The 14183-nt window shown below is 46.1% G+C and overlaps 1 protein-coding gene and 1 non-coding gene across 3 annotated transcripts in view; both read left to right on the forward strand.

Moving 5' to 3' along the window:
• LOC715687 (phosphoserine phosphatase) overlaps nt 1–2290 on the forward strand; it is a 20087-nt gene extending 17797 nt beyond the window's left edge. For both annotated transcript variants that reach the window (XM_015133455.3, XM_015133456.3), the window contains exon 6: nt 2040–2290. In XM_015133455.3, coding sequence (XP_014988941.3) covers nt 2040–2275 — 236 coding nt within the window. In that variant the 3' untranslated portion in view covers nt 2276–2290. The remainder of the gene's footprint in view (nt 1–2039) is intronic.
• An 11786-nt stretch (nt 2291–14076) lies between these two features.
• LOC114677170 (U6 spliceosomal RNA) lies at nt 14077–14183 on the forward strand. The gene has a single exon (XR_003728474.1). It is a non-coding gene; the product is annotated as a U6 spliceosomal RNA (small nuclear RNA).

The raw sequence follows: 14183 nt of genomic DNA on the forward strand, positions 1-14183 counted from the left end.
AACATATTCCCTTTCTTAGCAGTTCTATTATTCAGTATTCTGGGTAATGTCTGTTGGAATGAAACTTAAACAGTCACATCAGAGTTAAATATTGAGATGAATGGTCCTCTTAATTGATGTCTTTTGCCCTTTGGTACCCTTTGCTCAGCAAAATAGACTTAGGTCATCACCTGTCCTAGCTTTATTATCTATAACATCACCTGTCTGTACATAAATGTCTGCATTTCATGAAACATTAATTCCTACATAGCCCCTATGACTTACTTTGCTGTATGTTATATTTCAACTTTATGGGAGCTTCTGTGCATTTGAAGCAATTTAGACTCAAGAAGGAGACTTGGCTGGGCATGGTGGCTCACGCCTGTAATCCCAGCACTTTGGGAGCCTGAGGCAGGAGGATCACTTGAGGTCAGGAGTTCAAGAGCAGCCTGGCCAACACAGTGAAACCCCAAGTCTGCTTAAAAAAAAAATACAAAAATTAGCTGGGCGTGGTGGCACATGTCTGTAGTCCCAGCTACTTAGGAGGCTGAGGCAGGAGAATCACATGAAGCTGCGTGAGCTGAGATCATGCCACTTCACTCCAGCCTGGGTGACAGAGTGAGACTCTGTCTTAAAAGCAAGAAAAAAAAAAAAAGACAACAAGACAGAGACTTTAAAAGGGAGACTTTTGTTAACGGATTACTGAACTACAGCCCTTGGGGAAGCCTCCTGTCCCCTCTCTGGTCCATAGCGTTGCTACAGTTGTTATATTATCTCAGATCTCCAGTTATATCAAGGGGTGACTGAGAGTGATTTTTTTTTTTTTTTTTTTTTTGAGACAGAGTCTCACTCTGTTGCTCCAGCTGGAGTACAGTGGCTCGATCTAGGCTCACTGTGACCTCTGCCACCTGGGTTCAAGCGATTCTCCTGCCTCGGCCTCCTGAGTAGCTGGGATTACAGGTGCCCACCACCACATCTGGCTAATTTTTGTATTTTTTTTAGTAGAGTCAGGGTTTCACCATGTTTGTCAGGCTGGTCTCAAACTCCTGGCCTCAGATGATCCACCTGCCTCGGCCTCCCAAAGTATTGGGATTGCAGGCATGAGCCACCGCATGTTAATAGAACATTCTTGAGTGGTCTAGAGATAGAGATCATTGAAAAAAGAAGTCAAGAATGAGTGTGGTAATTACTGTAACAACAGAAATAATTGATCAAAAATAAGCTGGAATTTCCTCTTGGGTGACATAATATATTAACATTTTAAATTTAATATATTAAGACTGGGTGCGGAGGCTCACGCCTGTAATCCCAGAACTTTGGGAGGCCGAGGCAGGCTGATCATCTGTGGTCAGGAGTTCGAGACCAGCCTGGCCAACATGGCAAAACCCCATCTCTACTAAAAACACAAAACTTAGCCAGCATGGTGGCATGCACCTGTAATCCCAGCTACTTGGGAGGCTGAGACACGAGAATGGTTTGAACCTGGGAGGCGGATATTGCAGTAAGCGGAGATCAGGCCATTGCACTCCAGCCTGGGCAACAGAGTGAGACTCTGTCTCAAAAATAAATAAATTATTAATTAATTTGATATATTACTATTGTATGGTGTTCTGCTACCTCAACAAAGTTTGAGAATTACTGGAAGCTTGAAGGATACAACAAATTCACCCCTAGGTATTTATGACCTAATAGAGGTCATCTCTACAATTGATATTTGTAATTTAAAAGCAAAGGTTGGCTGGGTGTGGGGGCTCACACCTGTAATCCCAGCACTTTGGGAGGCCGAGGCAGGAGAATCACATGAGCCTAGGAGTTCCAGACCAACCTGGGCAACATGCCAAGACCCCATTTCTATAATCATAATCATAATCATAAAAGGAGAAAAAGTAAAGCTTGTTTATTCCCAGGAACAGGTGTGGAGCTCCAGGCTGTGCGACTTTACCCAGGGCCATTTTTAGCCTTCTCAGTGACATTTAAGTGAAGATATCATCTATGCAGAAAGCTGTCACTGGTAAGATACTTCTGTGGGTCTTTAACCTTGTTTTTATTGCTCTTTTAAGGTGAATATGCAGGTTTTGATGAGACACAGCCAACAGCTGAATCTGGTGGAAAAGGAAAAGTGATTAAACTTTTAAAGGAAAAATTTCATTTTAAGAAAATAATCATGATTGGAGATGGTGCCACAGACATGGAAGCCTGTCCTCCTGCTGTATGTATTAAGGATGCTAATATTTTTGCAGGTTGTACTTTTGTTTTTTTAATATATTTATTTATTATTTCTTTATTTTTTTTTTGAGACGGAGTTTCGCCCTTATTGCCCAGGTTGGAGTGCAGTGGCATGATCTCAGCTCACTGCAATATCTGCCTCCCAGTTCAAACCATTCTGGTATCTCAGCCTCCCAAGTAGCTGGGATTGCAGGCACACGCCACCATGCTGACTAAGTTTTGTATTTTTAGTAGAGACGGGGTTTCGTCACATTGGCCAGGCTGGTCTAGAACTCCTGACCTTGTAATCTGCCTGCCTTGGCCTCCCAAAGTGCTGGGATTACAGGCATGAGCCACCACACCCAGCCCTGGTTTTATTTATTTTTTGAGACGGGGTCTTGCTGTATCACCTAGGCCAGAGTGCAGTGGCGCAATCTCAGCTCCCGGACTCAAGCAATCTTCCCATCTCAGCCTCCTGAGTAGTTGGGACTGCTGGTGCATACCACCACACCTATCTAATTTTGTTTAGTTTTTGTAGAGATGAGGTCTCACTATGTTGCCCAGCCCAATTTTAAACTCCTGGCTCAAGTGATCCTCCTACCTTTGCCTGCTAGAGTGCTGGGATTATAGGTGTGAGCCAACATGCCCAGCCGGGTATTTTATTTCTAAGCATTTTAAAATCAATGCAGGAAACAAATGCTATATAGCAGGTGTCATAAATATCAAATGTGTCAATTTCACATAGGGCATAGCCTTTATCATGTTATTCTAACGTAAGAAAAACTACACCAAAAATATAGTGTAGCCAGGCGCAGTGGCTCACACCTGTAATCCCAGCACTTTGAGAGGCCAAGGTGGGCAGATCACCTGAGGCCAGGAGTTTGAGACCTGCCTAGGCAACATGGTGAAACCCCATCTCTACAGAAAATACAAAATAATTAGCTGGGAGTGGTGATGGGTGCCTATCATTGCAGCTACTCAGGAGGCTGAGGCATGAGAATCACTCAAACCCAGAAGGTGGAGGTTACAGTGAGCTAAGATCGCATCACTACACTCCAACCTGGGTAACAGAACAAGACTCCATCTCAAAAAAAAAAAAAAAAAAAAAATATATATATATATATATATATGTGCTGAAGTTTTTACCACCTAGTTTCCTGAGATCTAAAAATAGGGATTGTCTAAAAAATAAAAATTAAAAAAAGATAGTCTTTGTGAATGATGAATGAAAAGGGGCTAAAAGGAACCTTTTTGACTGGATGCGAAGGTAACTCATGCCTGTAATCCCAGCACTTTTGGAGGCAGAGACAGCCGGATCACCTATGGTCAGGAGTTTGAGACCAGCCTGACCAGCATGGTGAAGCCCTGTTTCTACTAAAAATACAAAAGTTATCCAGGTGTGGTAGCAGGCGCCTGTAATCCCAGCTACTCGGGGGGCTGAGGCAGGAGAATCACTTGAACCCAGGAGGCGGGAAGTTGCAGTGAGCTGAGATCGCACCACTGCACTCTAGCCTGGGCATGACAGAGCAAGACTCCATCTCAAAAACAAAAGGTTCCAGCCAGGCTGGTCTCGAACTCCTGACCTCAGGTGATCTGCCTGCCTTGGCCTCCCAAAGTGCTGGGATTACAGGCATGAGCCACCGTGCCTAGCCTTTGAATCTTTTTGTTTTTCTTTTTTTTTTCTTTGACAGAGTCTCACTCTGTCACCCAGGCTGGAGTGCAATGGTGCGATCTCAGCTCACTGCAACCTCTGCCTCCCAGGTTCAAGCAATTCACTTGCCTCCACCTCCCAAGCAGCTGGGATTACAGGTGCCCGCCATCACGCCCAGCTAATTTTTTGTATTTTTAGTAGAGGCAGGGTTTTGCTATGTTGGCCAGGCTGGTCTCGAACTCCTGACCTCAGGTGATCCACCCACCTCAGCCTCCCAAAGTGCTACGATTACAGGCATGAGCCACCACACTGGCTGCTTTTGAATTGTTAGCTTAGATAATTTATAGCCAGTGTTGGGGTTGGCTAAGCAATGAACATTGGACTAGTTTAAGGAGAAATACTTAAAAGTAAAATGAAGAGTTTTCTCAGGGAGCTCCTAATCTCATTTTCAAGAAATGACAAAATGAGCCAGGAGCGGTGGCTCACGCCTGTGATCCCAGCATTTTGGGAGGCTGAGGCGGGAGGATTGCTTAAGCACAGAGGTTCAAGACCAGCTGAGCAATATGGCAAAACTCCATCTCTATATAAATTAGCCTGGGATTGTGGTACAAATGTCATCCCAGCTACTCAGAAGCTGAGGCAGGAGGATCACTTGAGCCCAGAAGTTCAAGGCTACAGTAAGCCATGACTGTGCCACTGCACTCCAGCCTGGGTGACAGGGTGAGACCCTGTCTCAAAAAACCAAAAAGGAATGACAAAATTGGTTGAGTGCAGAAGTACATACCTGTAATCCCAGCACGAGGAGTTTGAGAGCAGCCTGGCAAATAGCAAGACCCTACAGAAAATTTTAAAAGTAGCCAGGAGAGGTGGTGCACACCTGGAGTCTCAGCTACTTGGGAGGCTGAGGCACGAGAATCACTTGAACTCAGGAGGCAGAGGTTGCAGTGAGCCGAGATTGCGCCACTGCACTCCAGCCTGGGTGACAGAGCGAGACTGTCTTTTTTTTTTTTTTTAGAACGGAGTCTCGCTCTGTCGCCCAGACTGGAGTGCAGTGGCGCAATCTCGGCTCACTGCAAGCTCTGCCTCCTGGGTTCACACCGTTCTCCTGCCTCAGCCTCCTGAGTAGCTGGGACTACAGGCGCCGCCACCACGCCTGACTAATTTTTTTGTATTTTCAGTAGAGATCGGGTTTCACTGTGTTAGCCAAGATCTCAATCTCCTGACCTCATGATCCACCCACCTCAGCCTACCAAAGTTCTGGGACTACAAGCGTGAGCCACGGCGCCTGGTGAGGCCATTCATAAAGTGGTGCGTTAATTTGCCCACAGTCCACAGTTCACATTGCAGCCAACAGCAAAGCCAAACGCCAGCCGTGCCTGGATCTCCCTGCTTACCACATTCATCCTTATCTTACATACATTTCCTTCACTATGTGAGGACAAGAACACTTTTGACCTAATCAACGCACATGTTCTCGGTTCAAAGTAAAACACATAATAAATAACCCCCGCCAAGATGCTCACTTCCTTGTGAGTCTGTGTGTTAAAAGCAGTTTTCTTCAAATCTAACTCCTGTGAATGTTATACTTCTGTTTATTCTAAAACTCCCTAATTAGAGACTTCCCAGTATCTTGCAATTCCTCAACAAGTCACAGGGAGCCCAGGAATAAATTATTCAAAAATAATTAGCAAAAGGCTTTACCTTGTTTTATCATTCAGTTGGTGATCTTTTCCAATTTAATTAGTCTCACTGATATAGAAAACATTCTTAGAAGAGGCTTCTTTGGGTTAAGAACAAGACTTTTTCTAGCTGTTCTACAGAAGAAGTAGGAGGATGAGGAGGAGGAGGAAGGAGAAGAAGGAGAAGGAAGAAAAAGAAAAAGAAACAAGGCCCATTTGAGGAAACTTTTAGCCATGAGTAGAACACAGCCAAGGAAAACTTTCTCTTTTATATAAGAAATATATTTTGGCCAGGCGCAGTGGCTCCTGCCTGTAATCCGAGCACTTTGGGAGGCCAAGGTGGGCAGATCACCTGAGGTCAGGAGTTCAAGACCAGCCTGGCCAACATGGTGAAACCCTGTCTCTATGAAAAATACAAAAATTAGCTGGCATGGTGGTGGGTGCCTGTAATCGCAGCTACTTGGGAGGCTGAGGCAGAATTGCTTGAACCTGGGAGGTGGAGGTTGTGCCATTGCACTGCAGCCTGGGTGACACAGCAAGACTCCATCTCAAAAAAGAAAAAAAGAAATACATTTCACGAAAGCACATTTAATGCAGGCAGATTTTGAGCATCAGAGAAATTGGTCTGGATGAAGTCCAGAGACACAGCGTTGCTTTGGTTACAAGAATGGTTTGGAATCCCAGCTCTACCGCTTTAATAACTGCCTGCACCTAGCAAGGTACTTAACCCCTCAGTATTTTCTCCATAAAATGGGGATGGCAGTAGTACAGTGGTCTATGCCTCAGAGGTTTTGAGGAGAATCAGTTACATGGTGGTGGGCACATAATTAGTGCTCAATAAATGCTGTAGCTATTATCTTCATTCTTGTCTCTGTGGGTGAAAGAAAAATGCAACACTGGATCAAATTCTTCCAGAAGCTGGCCGGGTGTGGTGACTCACACCTCTAATCCCAGAACTCTGGGGGGCCAAAGAGGGTAGATCACAAGGTCAGGAGTTCAAGACCAGCCTGGCCAGCATGGTGAAACCCTGTCTCTACTAAAAATACAAAAATTAACTGGGCATGTTGATGGGCACCTGTAATCTCGCTACTGAGGAGGCTGAGGCCAGTGAATTGCTTGAACCCGGGAGGCACATGTTGCAGTGAGCTGAGATCACGCCACTGCATTCCAGCCTGGGCGATAGGGAGAGACCCCATCTCAAGAAAAGCAAAACATATAAAAAAATTTTTTTAATGTAGATTTTTGGACTTTGTTTTATACATGATTCCCACCAGCAGAAAGACCTAAGAATGTGTACTTTTATCGAGCCCTCCAGTGACCTTTATGATCAGGCAAACCCAGGTAATAACATTGATTGGAGGATTGGTGAGTGCATATTTTCCAGGTTAAAATGATATTGGACATAGAGCAGTGGTTCTCAAATTTTAATGTGCTTAAGAATCACCAGGAAAGTTGTTAAAAATTAGATATCCAAGGCCAGGCGCGGTGGCTCAAGCCTGTAATCCCAGCACTTGGGGAGGCCAAGATGGGCAGATCACGAGGTCAGGAGATCAAGACCATCCTGACTAACCCGGTGAAACCCCATCTCTACTAAAAAATACAAAAAACTAGCCGGGTGAGGTGGCGGGCGCCTGTAGTCCCAGCTACTCGGGAGGCTGAGGCAGGAGAATGGGGTAAACCCAGGAGGTGGAGCTGAGATCCGGCCACTGCACTCCAGGCTGGGCGACAGAGCGAGACTCCGTCTCAAAAAAAAAAATTAGATATCCAGAGATTTAGACATCCAGAGATTTAGATTCAGAGCTCTGGGAGACAATAAAAAATGTGCATTTTTAACCAGTTTCCTCTCTCCAGGGTAAATCATTCAGAGACACTTGTCTTCATCCATTCTGTGCTGCTAAACAGGTAATTTATAATGAACAGAAATTTATTTGGCTCTGGGTTCTGGAGGTTGATGAAGTCCAAGTAGAGGGGCTACATCTGGTGAGGGCCTTCTTGCTGTGTTGGACAATGGCAGAAAGTATCACATGATGAGAGAGAGCAGAAAGGGGACTGAGCTCATCCTTCATAAAGAACCCACTCCCACAATAACGGCATTCATCCATTCCTGAAGGCACAGTCTTCGTGACCCAATCACCTCTTAAAGGTCGCACCTGTCAACATTGTTGCATTGGGGATTAGGTTTCCAACACATGAACTTTGGGGAATACATTCAAGCCATAGCTTTCTGCCCCTGACCACCCAAATTCATGTCCTGCTCATGTGCAAAATACATTTGTTCTATCCCAATAGCTCCAAAAGTACTTGTTTCAGGAGGACCAACTCAAAAGTTTAAAGTTGAGTCTCATCTAAATCAGGTACGGGTGAGAACCAGGGCACGATTCATCCTGAGGCAAATCTTCCTCCAGCTGTGAGCATTTGAAATTTAAAAAAAAAAAAAAAGTGATGTGCTTCCAAAGTACAATGGTAGGACAGATATAGGGTAGATGTTTTCTTTTCTTTCTTTTCTTTTTTTTTTTTTTTTTTTTTTTTTTGAGATGGAGTTTCGCTCTTGTTGCCCAGGCTGGAGTGCAATGATGCGATCTCGGCTCACTGCAACCTCCACCTCCCAGGTTCAAGCGACTCTCCTGCCTCACCCTCCTGAGTAGCTGGGTTATGGGTGTGAGCCACCATGCCCAGCACACGTTTTCATTTCAAAAAGGAGAAATAGGCCAAAAGAAGCAACAGGCCCAAAGTAAGTCCAAACCCAACAAGGCGGACAAATTAAATCTTAAGACCCAGAATAATCTTTTATTTCCTGCACTGCTACCTGGACACATTGGGTGGGTTGAGTCCCCAAAGCCTAGAGCAGCCCTGCCCCTCTAGAGCTAGCACTATAGGGCTACTATACTGCTGTGGCCACTGGGCTCAGTTCACGCAGCAGCTGTCATGGGTTGAAGTATCATGCCTTCAGCTCTCCCAGGCTGGAGTTGCACATTATTCACTCTATAGTTCAGCAAGGTGCAGTGGCTCATGCCTGTAATCCCAGCACTTTGGGAGGCCGAGGTGGACAGATCATCTGAGGTCAAGAGTTCGAGACCAGCCTGGCCAACATGGTAAAACCCCATCTCTACTAAAAATACAAAAATTAGCTGGGCATGATGGCACACACCTGTAATTCCAGCTACTCAAGAGGCTGAGGCAGGAGAATCACTTGAACCCAGGAGGTGGAGGTTGCAGTGAGCCAAGATTGTGCCACTTCACTCCAGCCTGGGTGACAGAGCAAGACTCTGTCTCAAAAAACAAAGAAACAAAACACTCTACAGTTCTTGGATCTCAGAGGTGGCCCCACTCTCACAGCTCCACTAGGCACTGCCCTGGTGGGGGCTTTCTGCAATAGCTCCACCTCTGGGACAAACTTCTGCCTGGGACTTCCCGGCTGCTCAATACGTTTGAAATCTAGGTGGAGGCCACCATAGCCCCACAGCTTATACTCTGCACATATGCTGAGTTAGCACTGTGTGGAGGCCACTATGGTTTATAATCCTTTATCTTTTGGAGTGGTGGCTGGACCCACTTAAGCTATTGAAGTTGGTTGTATTCGTCCATTTTCATGCTGCTAATAAAGACATACCTGAGACTGGGTAATTTATAAAGGAAAGAGGTGGACACTCTGTTCAGCATGGCTGGGGAGGCCTCACAACCATGATGGAAGGCAAAGGAAGACCAAAGGCACATCTTACATGGCAGCAGGCAAGAAAGCATGTACAGGGGAACTGACCTTTTATAAAACCATCAGATGTCATGAGACTTATTCACTACAGCATGGGAAAAACCCGCTCCCATGATTTGATTACTTCCTACTGGGTCCCTCCCACAACATGTGGGGATTATGGGAGCTAAAATTCAAGATGAGATTTGGGTGGGGACACAGCCAAACCATATTATTGATTTTTCTCCAGGATCCCCCATATAAGTCAGTGGATGCAGATGGATACTTGTCACAGAGGGCACCACTGAGGTCCAGACACTGAATACACTGAAGTCTCAGCTCCCACCCTGCCAGGATACCCTGTCCCACCTGCCAGGACCTCCCCTCAGCCACCTCCCTGTTCAGGAGGTGCCCATATATTCAAGAGAGAGTTTTCATAATTTTCTTTTTTTCTTTTTCTTTTTTTTTTCCGACAGTCTTGCTCTGTCGCCCAGCCTGGAGTGCAGTGGCAAGATCTCAGCTCACTGCAACCTCCACCTCACGGGTTCAAGTGATTCTCATGCCTGAGTCTCCTTAGTAGCTGGGATTACAGGCGCACCACCATGCTCAGTTCATTTTTTGTATTTTTAGTAGAGACAGGGTTTTGCCATGTTCTCCAGGCTGATCTTGAACTCCTGACCTCGAGTGATCTGCCCCCCTTGGCCTCCCAAAGTGCTGGGATTACAGGTGTGAGCCCAGCCAGTTTTCATAATTTTCTTTACTTCCACTGTGATGGAAGAACTGGCTTCAGAGAAAGCCATCCTGGAGAGGTGAGGTGGCCCCACCAGGAACAGGTTTCAATCAGGTGTTTTGGAGGCAGTGATGCGTGTGCACCCTGGTGAGAAGGAGCGTGGCATGAACATCAGGAACCAGACTTCACCCGGGAAAAGGAGAGGCCACAGGTGGGGCTGAAGGAGCAGTTCTTATAAGCGATCCTGTGGGCACTGGGGCTACACCATGTACCTTGGTGCACGAGTGTCAATGTGGCTCGTGCAGAGTGGGGTAGAGGATTCAGGATATTAAAAGCATCAGGGAATGCAGGGGAGAGCCACCGCACCCAACTTTACTTTCACCCACAGGCTGATGCAGCCCAAGGAGATGTTACTCCACAATGACCTCAATTCTGCACAGAGAACCTGTTTGCCAGGCCCTTGCCACAGGCTATAATCTCAAAACGGGGCCGTCAAGGCTTGTTAGAATACCTGGGACTGAGAGGAAAAAAATATTTTTTTTTTGAGACAAGGTCTTGCTCTGTCACCCAGGCTGGAGTGTAGTGGTATGATCGTAGCTCACTGCAGCCTCTATCTCCCAGGCTCAAGCCATCTTCCTGCCTCAGCCTCCGAAATAGCCAGAACCACAGGTGCACACCACCATGCCCAGCTAAGAAAATAATTTAAATATTTTATTTATTTATTTATTTTGAGACAGAGTCCCACTCTGTTGCCCAGGCTGGAGTGCAGTGACACAATCTCGGCTCACTGCAACCCCACCTCCTGGGTTCAAGTGATTCTCCTGCCTCAGCCTCCCAAGTAGCTAGGATTACAAGTATGCACCACCACGCCCAAATAATTTTTGTATTTTTAGTAGAGACAGGGTTTCACCATGTTGGCTAGGCTGGTCTCGAACTTCTGACCTCAGGTAATCCTGCCGCCTCAGCCTCCCAAAGTGCTAAGATTACAGGTGTGACCCAATGCACCCAGCCTAATTTAAACATTTTAAAATCTTGTTTTAAATTTGAAATAAAATCTCAATTTGGTTTTTAAAAAGCTCTGCTTGAGTGGTGATGACTCACATCTGTAACTTCAGTACTTTGGGAGGCTGAGGTGGGAGGAACCCCCCAGAGTTCAAGACCACCCTGGGCAACATAGGGATACCCAGTATATCTAAAATAATAATAATAATACAAAAATTAGCCAGGTCTGGTGGCGGGCACCTGTGATCCCAGCTACTTTGGAGGCTGAGGCAGAAGGATCACTTGAGCCTGGGAGGTCAGGGTTGCAGTGAGCTGAGACTGCACAACTGCACTCCAACCTGGGCAACAGAGTGAGACCCTGACTCAAAAAAAAAAAAAAAATAGTGCTTGGTGACACATGCCAGGAACCACAATGACAACAAGTCAGAAGGGTGTTGAGTCAGGGCCAACCAAGAGCTAGCAGGGAGTCTGACCCTGGGGACCCTGCCCTTTCCAGAAGGTGGAGGTGCAGAGAAGCTCGAAAGGATCACGGTTTCTCACCCTAGCCCTCAACCCCCTTACATCAGCAGCTCTCAGCGTAAGCAACTGGACAGCTCACACCAATAAATTAAACCTTCTTATTTCTTGTCAGGCACAGTGGCTCATGCCTGGAATCCCAGCACTTTGGGAGGCCAAAGTGAGAAGATCACTTGAGGCCAGAAGTTCAAGACCAGCTTAGGCAACATAGTGAGACCCTGCCTCTACAGAAAATTAAGTGGAAGCTGTGGCATGTGCCTGTGATCCCAGTTACTCGGGAGGCTGAAGCGGGAGGATCTCTTGAGCTCAGGAGGTTGAGGCTGCAGTGGACTACCACACAACTGTACTCCAGCCTCGAGGACAAAGCAAGACCTTGTCTCATAACAAAACAAAAGAAGCAAGCCAGCAGGTCTAATCCAGACTTAAGAGGAGGGTATCAGCCAGGCACAGTGATACATGCCTGTGATCCCAGCACTTTGGGAGGCCAAGGTTAGCAGATCATGTGAGATCAGGAGTTCAAGACCAGCCTGGCCAACATGGTAAAACCCTGTCTCTACTAAAAATACAAAAATTAGCTGGGTGTGGTGGCATGCACCTGTAATTCCAGCTACTTGGGAGGCTGAGGCACGAGAATCACTTGAACTTGGGAGGTGGAGGTGGCAGAGAGCCAAGATCACGCCACTGCACTCCAGCCTGGGCGACAGAGCAAGACTCCGCCTCAAAAAAAAAGAAAAGAAAAGGCCCTTCAAACTGAGCCATCTGCACGATGCCTGAATTTACGTCTGCACAGAAACATGGTTAGAAAAGGTATCCTAGTTATGCTGCAATGAAAAATGTCTACCTGTAACATTCACTATTTCTTGCAGACACCTATACCCTGTGGAAAGGGTGAAAAGCTCAGAAGATTCTATTGTCTATTTGATTTTATTTATTTATTTTTGAGGCAGGGTCTCGCTCTGTCATCCTGGTTGGAGTGCAGCAGCACAATCATAGCTCACTGCAGCCTCAAACTCTTGGGCTCAAGTAGTTCTGCCTCAACCTCCCAAGTAGCTAGGACTACACATTTGCACCACCACACCTGGCTATTTGGGTTTGTTTGTTGTTGTTGTTGTTGTTTTTTTTTGGTAGAGAGAGGGATCTCACTATGTTTGCCAGTCTGGTCTCAAACTCTTAGACTAGAGTGATCCTCCCACCTTGGCCTCCCAAACAGATGATGGGATTGTAGGCCAGAGCCACCATGCCTGGCCATCTACTCTAAATGCTAGTTAACTGCTTTGATGGGCTGGGCACAGTGGTTCATTCCTGTAATCCTAGCACTTTGGGAGGCCGAGTCGAGTGGATCATGACGTCAGGAGTTTGAGACCAGCCTGGTTAACACAGTGACACCCCATCTCTACTAAAAATACAAAAAATTAGCTGGGTGTAGTGGGCGCCTGTAATCCCAGCTACTTGGGAGGCTGAGGCAGGAGAATCGCTCGAACCTGGAAGGTTGCAGTAAGCCAAGATCACACGGCTGCACTCCAACCCAGGTGACAGTGAGAGACTCCGTCTCAAAAGAAAAAAAACCAAAAAACCAAAAAACTGCTTTGACGAAAACTAAAGAGTAAACTGTAAATAAAAATTGGCCTAATTTTTTTTTGTTTGTTTTTTGTTTTTGTTTTTGAGATCAAGTCTCACTCCGTTGCCCAGGCTGGAGTGCAGTGGCACGATCTCGGCTCACTGCAGCCTCTGCCTTTCAGGTTTAAGTGATTCTCATGCCTTAGCCTCCCAAGTAGCTGGGATTACAGATGCCTGCCACCACACCAGGCTAATTTTTGTATTTTTAGTAGAGAGAGGCTTTCATCATGTTGGCCAAGCTGGTCTCAAGCTCCCAACCTCAAGCAGTCCACCCGCCTCGGCCTCCTAAAGTGCTGGGATTATAGGTGTGAGCCACCATGCCCAGTCAAGATTAGGCCTAATTTTTAAAGTTACCTGAAGCATAGAAAATGTTTCTCCGTTTATTAATCTACTTTTTTTTTTTTTTTTTTTTGAGACAGGGTCTCACTCTGTCACCCAAGCTGGAGTGCAGTGGCATGATCATGGGTCACTAAAGCCTCGCCCTCTTGGGCTCAAGCAAGATCTTCCTGCCTCAGCCTTCCAAGGGCTGGGACTACATGCGAGCACCACCACACCCAGCTGATTTTTTAGTTCTTGTAGAGACAGGGGTCTCACCATGTTGCCCAGACTGGTTTTGAACTCTTGGGCTTGAGAGATCCTTCCACCTTGGCTTCCCCAAATGCTGGGATTACAGGCATGCGCCACCACACCTGGCCTCACATATTTTGATGTCTAAAACACCAAAGATATTTTTAAGGAGCTGAACAAACCAGTAATTTTTAAAGAAAAAAGTAGTGGGAGTATCTAGCACAACCAAAACCAGGCATCAAAGTCAGCAGTTAAACATTCCAGGCTGGGCACAGTGGTTCATGCCTGTAATCTCAACACTTTGGGAGGCCCAGGCGGGAGGATTGCTTGAGCCCTGGAAAGCGGAGGTTGCAGTGAGCCACGATCATGCCACTGTATTCCAGCCTGGAAGACACAGTGAAGCCCTGTCTCAAAAATAAATTAACTAATAAATCCAGAACCAGTGCTCACTTCAGCAGCACATAAATTAAAATTGGCATGACGTGGAGAAGATGAGCATGGTACCTGGGAAAGGATGACACACAAATTCATTAAGCATTTCATATTTTT

The sequence above is a fragment of the Macaca mulatta genome, chromosome 3 (genome assembly GCF_049350105.2).
Source record: "Macaca mulatta isolate MMU2019108-1 chromosome 3, T2T-MMU8v2.0, whole genome shotgun sequence".
In the NCBI taxonomy this organism is placed as follows: domain Eukaryota; kingdom Metazoa; phylum Chordata; class Mammalia; order Primates; family Cercopithecidae; genus Macaca; species Macaca mulatta.